Source organism: Dendrobium catenatum, unplaced genomic scaffold (assembly GCF_001605985.2).
Source record: "Dendrobium catenatum unplaced genomic scaffold, ASM160598v2 original_scaffold_116890, whole genome shotgun sequence".
Taxonomy (NCBI): domain Eukaryota; kingdom Viridiplantae; phylum Streptophyta; class Magnoliopsida; order Asparagales; family Orchidaceae; genus Dendrobium; species Dendrobium catenatum.
Window position 1 is genome coordinate 1 of NW_021435325.1, and position 6,511 is coordinate 6,511.

Consider the following 6,511-nt stretch of genomic DNA (forward strand, 5'->3'; position numbering starts at 1 on the left):
TTTTTAATAAATAAATGAAATAATAAGCCATGCATATGCATGTTTGTTTGCGTAATTCTGTACTGTGGTTCTCTGCAACAGACAGATAAAATGGGTTTGGTATAGGGAATGCCAAAATGGGCTGTTTGGCTTGGGCATAATGGCTTAATCTTTTTTTTTGGGAAAATTTGGGGCAAAGCCCGTATATATTGATATACCAAAAATTTGATGACTTACAAAGAGCTCAGCTTAAAAAGTGGCTGGAAAGGAAGAAACTAAGGAAAAACCAACTTGAAATCTATCTAAATGATGAAGAAAAAGTAGAAGACAAAAAACAATAAGTTTGGGAAGCAAAACCAGATGACTCAGGCAAAATTGGAACCGGCACGGACAAAACAGGCAATCAGCTAAGCTCAAATGTCCCCAGGAAGCCGTCAAAACGTTGCCCTGGTTGCCAAAAGGGACCAGCACAAAACAGGGAAGACAGGTTGCAGTGAAATGCCATGCCAATGAATAAACCTGCAAGGGCTGGAACCAAGCAGCCATCCAAAGGGAAACAAGCCAATTCCAGTCATCATTGTCCCCAATAAATCGAAGAAGCACCGCCCGCCAAAAAACAGGAAGGAAACAAAGCCTGGAGCAGTTCGAAGTCTTTCCATTTTGAAGTTTTGCAAGAAATAATCCAAGCAATCTTTTTGCACAATTCATGTTGAGATAGGTGAGACCCCTCAAATCTCCTATCATTTCTTTCCCTCCAGATAAAATAAATAACACAGCAAATCACAAAATAACAGAAGTTCTTTTCCACAGGATTAAGGGTGCTAATCTCCTCCACAAATTCAAAAAGTTGCAGAACAGTTGGTCTTAATAAGAAGCAGTTTAAAACCGGAAGGAGATAGGTGATAATTGCAAAGGAAAATTCGCAGGAAAAATATAAATGAGCACCACTTTCAACACCACCATGGCAAAGAGGGCAAATAGGATTTATGAAAATGTTTCGTTTAGCTAAAATGTCAGCCGTTTTTAATCCATCCCGAATAAGAAGCCAAGCATAAGAAGAATGCCTAAGAACAGCCCTTTTGTGCCATATGAACTTATGCCATGCTTGCAATTGACAACCATCAAAGAAATTCATCTTAAAAACCTTAAAACTCGGTTTATCCAGGTTTTTCCAGTGAAGAGGGACAACACTGGCTGAGATTGGAATGGCAGAAATAAGTTGTTTCACCCACAGAGGCAAATAATTCGGTAAACACCAGGTTCCATGTTGTATAAGGGAGCAAAGCTTGTCAGATAACCCAGCCGATGCGGTGAAAAAGTCAGAGAGCATTTTCCCATCCATCCAAGGGTCCCAAAATAAGGAGAAATTGCAGCCTTCTGACAAAACATTAAAACGGAGATCATTTTTAATCCTACTAGCAACTGAATGTATATATTTCCAGAAACTGGGACATTTCAGAGGAATCGGTTTCCATGGTGAAAGATATTTGAATTTAAACCAGTCAAAGACCAAAGATTTTGTAGTATACCATCTCCAAATGAAAGAACAACCAAAACCGTGGGCTAAGGCATGAAAGTTTGGGATCCCGAGACCACCCAGAGAAGTAGGAAGACAGGTTTTGTGCCAAGCTATCAGGTGCAACTTTTTCCCCTCAGTATTGCCATGATACAAAAACCTTGAGCAGAGTTTATCAATAAATTTCATGCAGGATTTGGGTATAATAGAACCCCTAATCCAATAAGCCAAAGTATTAGCAATTGTAAATCTTAAGAATTGGATCCGACCTGCAAAAGATAGAAATTTAACTTTCCAACCATCAAGAAGAGTAGAAATTCTACTTAAAAGAGGTTGGAAGTGAGCAGAACTAAGTTTCTTGATAGAGATAGGAAGCCCCAGATACTTGAGTGAGTGCTCAGTAGGAGAAAAACCCAAAACAAAGGAGATATCATTAGCCAGTGGGGTGTTATCAGAAAACAGAATGGAGCACTTGGAATGATTGATATAGAGACCTGAAGCAAGTGCAAAAACCTTTAAAAAATTGGATAACACCATGGCATTGTTAATAGAGGCCAACCCAAAAACCAACACATCATCGGCATAGAGGAGATGGTTAATGGAGGTATCAGCACAAGGAATACCAGAAAAGGAAGAGGCATCTAGAGATGTAGAGAAAGCATCCATGGTAATAGCAAAAAGCAGGGGAGATAAAGGGCAACCTTGTCTTAATCCTGCTTTAGAAGTGAAAAACCCCTCAATTACTCCATTAATGCAAACAGAGAAAGGAACATCAGAAATACAGCCTCTGATCCAAGCAATGAAACAATCCGGGAAACCTTTTATCTTCATTCTATTGAGGAGAAAATCCCAATTCACAGAGTCAAAAGCCTTGCGAATATCAAGCTTCGCACATAAGTATTTTCTAGAAGGATTGCCATTGAAATCCTTTAAAATATCATTGGCTAAAATGATGTTATCCGTAGAAATTCTGTTAGGGATAAATCCTGCTTGGCTTTTGTGAATGATGTAGGGCACAACACATCTAAGCCGGTTGGCAAGAATCTTTGCAATAATTTTGTAGAAGACATTACAAAGAGATATAGGTCTGAAATCCGAAATATTGGAGGCTTGTTGGTGCTTGGGGATGAGGGAGATAGCGGTAGCTTTAGCACTCCTAGGAAGGTTCCCAGTTTTAAAAAAAATTTTAACCGCATTGATGACGTAAAGGCCAATAACCTCCCAAGCACCTTTATAAAATTCAAAAGTAAACCCATCCGGTCCAGGAGCTGAAGACGAGGGACCAGCAAAAACCACTTGCTTAATCTCGGTGTCAGAAATCGGAGCAATTAAAGGAGCTATGAGATGATTGGGGATAGAGTCACCACAAGCAAATAAATTGTTATGGGAGTGAACATGATCCAACGGGTTATAGAGTTTTTTGAAGTGATCCACAATGGCCTTAGCAACCTCCGGAGGGGAATTGAAATGCCCTTCATCAGTGAAAATTTCCCTAATCTTGGAAGAATTGGCTCTAGTTTTAATGCGGGCGTACAGAAAACCCAAATCATCTTCTCCATTATATAACCACTTTTCCTTAGCTCTTTGGATGATCCAAGAGCTCCAAGCCTTTTGCAAATTGAGAATGCTATTATTAAGAGCCTTGAGGGAAGCATTCAGGGCTTGATCCAACGGGTTAGTTTGCAAATGATCCAGACATAATTTTTGCTGTTGAAGAAGAACCTCCAGGTGAGACTTCACATAATCGTTTTTTGCCCAATTTTTGGACTTAAGTTGCAGCTTGAGTGTCTTGAGTTTACCATACAGGTTAGAGATAAGGCTACCGGCATGATGAGTGGCAAAAGAAGTGATGAGAATATCCCAGAAACCATCAAAATTTAGCCAATAGTTTTTAAACTGAAATCTGCTAAGCAAGGAAGGGGCACCCGAGCATAATAAGAGGGGAGTATGATCTGAGCAAGTGGGGGGAACAACCTTATAATAGGATAGAGGGAAACTATCCAACCACTTTTGATTAACCAGCATTCTATCCAATTTGATGTGAATAGGATCATCAACACGCCCATTGAACCAAGTGTATCTCAACCCAGTAGATTTCAGGTCAAAAGTGCCTGAGTTGAACACCCAAGCATTAAATTCACCCATACGGCTAAAGTGGATTGGTGCACCTCCAGCTTTGTCTTTAGGATCTCTAAAACAGTTGAAGTCTCCCATCACAATCCAAGGAGAAGAGATAGAATTAGCCAGATACAAAAGTTGATGCCACAAAGGAGCTCTGTCATGTGGGGAGTTAGCAGCATAGACAAAAGTGATATAAAAGGGGGGAGAGTTACCATATCGAAGCGAGCCATGAATCAGTTGAGAGGTAAAGCAGACAGTATTGAATGTAAGAGAGGAGGGATTCCATTTTAGCCAAATCCTCCCAGGAGATGAGAGGCTAAAGTTATTGCAGCAATTTTCCAAGGGAAAAATTTGATGGGTCTTGTGAAACCACGGGTCTAGATGAGAAGAAGGATTAACTTTTGCTTCGAGGATGCACAGCATGTCGAGTTGATGAGACGAAATTAAATTCTTGCAAGCTAGAACTTTTTCCGGCTTATTAAAGCCACGGATGTTCCAGCAACCAACAGCGGGAAGAGTCATTGTCATTTAGATTTGGATGGGTTTTGTGCTTTCTTAGCACCCTTAGCCCTTGTTGTTTTTGCATGTTGGGACTTTTGAGATTGCCCTTTGAGGAGACTATCATCAACAATCTGCTGAGAGGAGGAACCCAGGTCTTGGAAACCAAGATCTTGCTGTCCATCCATTTGTAAGATAGAAAATTTATTGGGGGTAGTAGAGACATTGAAATTTTTCTTGCTGCGCTCAAAAGAGGAAATGAGGGCGCTTTTAGGGGAACTTGATTGACTATTCTCAGTTGAGGTGCTGGGTATTTGCTCCGATGATGAGGCAACATCAATCGGTGAATTTAGATTAGGTATAGGGTCCTCTACTGGGTGAACCGAAGTTGAGATGTCCGGCTGCGGATTGGGAAGGAGAATTCTAGGAGTAGCAGAGTCTCCTATATTCATGTCCTGGGTCTGAGTAATGACAACTGTGTTAAGAGGGGTGGGATCTTGTGATGTAGAATCAGCATTAGCAAGAATAACAGAAGATGGAAGGAGGGCTGTAGAATCGGCAGTGGCAGAAATAACAGAGGATGGAAGGAGGGGAGGATTCGGTTGAGGGACAGGCACTTTAGGTGGCAGAAGAGCTGGTCGAGCTCGACTGGAGCTCCTTCCTCTAGCTTGAGGTTTTGCCGGCGGTTTGGGTTGAGGGTTTTTGTGACATAAACTGGAAGGGTGAACAAGGGATCCGCAACCGGCACATGGAGTTGGTTTCCAGTCATATAACACTTGTAAAGACATTTCATCCCCATCCATGGAGATAGGGATTTCATCCGGGAAAGAGGATTCTTTGGTAACCATCACGCAGACCCTAGCATACGTCAAGCGGGTCTTCCTAGCTGTAAGGGCATCAACAGCCAAGGGATGACTTACAAAGCTGGCAATCTTAGAAATGCCCAACGGGTTCCAAACCGCTAACGGGAGGTCAACGATTTTGATCCAAATGGGAATGGAATTGCACTCCTCCAGCCTAGGTTTAAATTTGGGAGTCCACTGTTGGAGAATGAATGGCCTCCCAAAAAGAAACCAAGGACCACCCGTCCAAACTGTCTCAAAATCTTCAGGTGAGGCGAATTTGAACAAAAAGAAACCATCATTCAGGGATAGTAGTTCAACCGCACCTTTCAAGGACCATACCTTCCTGATCGCAGATTGAAGGCTGAGGTATGTCGGTCTGGGTCCAACCGAATACCCGACCAGAGTATGCTTCCAGTCCGGCACTCCCAGATCCAAGTCAGCTGCAGAAAAAGGCACCCTAGCAGCAGGGTTGATGAAGGAGACAGCAAACTTATTTGCTATCGGGTCGTGGTTGGTGAGATTCGAAATGAAGTTGAGGGGAGAATGGCCTGGGGAGTAAGTAGCAACCGAGCCAGGAAGAGTGGGAAAGTCACAGTTGTAAGTGGAGGAGGAAGCCATGGGGAGGTGGCCCCTCCCCGGCGAGGAGGAGGAGCAAAAGCAGCGGAGGAACGAGAGCTAAAGGAAAAACCCTAGCGGCTCACAACCCTCGTGTTCCTCTTATCAAATCTCATTTAAAATGGCTTAATCTGACTTAGCAAAATACCCAATCAAACATCAACATCTAGAATCCGAGGTATACAAGGCTACCAAAAAAAATTGGATGAAAAGTAGGCTTGCTGGGATCACTCTATGTGCACTTACCAAGGAAGACTCTATTTTCTGTAACCTTGTACAGAGAAAGTCCTATCTGCATACTTTTAACTTACTACTTTAGCACTTTATTGAATTACTACGATATACATATAATTTTTGGAAACAATTAAAAAAAACGCCTACAAAAGAGTCATCTGTTACTTTATGAATAAAAAAGGAAGTGTTTAAACAAATTAATAGAGTAAAAGAATGCTAAATTAAAATGTTTTCTCATAAGTGTGAGAAAGTTGTGGAAAAGTTGAGAGAACAAAATCTCTTAATTCTTTAAAAATTTAAGAATGTTTAAGGTTTTGTTTGGGAGGATTTTCTTATTATTTTTAAAAGAAATTATTTAGTACAAAAATTACTTCTTTTTTTTACTAAAAGAGCTGCTTTAAGAAGTAGTAAGAAAGCCATCCCAAACGAAACCTTAAACTAGGAAAACATTAGGTAAAGACCCATATTTTTTTTGTTATTTTTGATGATTACAAATACAAACATTAAAAAAAAAGCAATAAACAGAAGACAGCTTACCAAACAAATTGATCAAAGTAAAATTGTATTTGATAGGATAAAATATGTGTAAAATCATATGGGAAAGTAAAACTATCAATGTTTCAAATCTCTATAAATTATGTTCTTTCCAAGTTTCCTAGTTATGAAGATAAGCTATTCCAATTCTGCAATTCAGAGCCCGAAA

The 6,511-nt window shown here is 40.6% G+C and overlaps 1 protein-coding gene across 1 annotated transcript; it reads right to left on the reverse strand.

Annotated features, from left to right (window-relative positions):
- Nucleotides 1–4,240: 4,240 nt before the first annotated feature.
- Nucleotides 4,241–5,577, reverse strand: LOC110098388. Its single transcript, XM_028692071.1, has 2 exons — nt 4,395–5,577; nt 4,241–4,290 (listed from the first exon to the last, which is right to left on the reverse strand). Exons 1-2 carry the CDS (start codon nt 5,575–5,577, stop codon nt 4,241–4,243), a joined length of 1,233 nt encoding a protein of 410 aa, XP_028547904.1.
- Nucleotides 5,578–6,511: the final 934 nt, after the last annotated feature.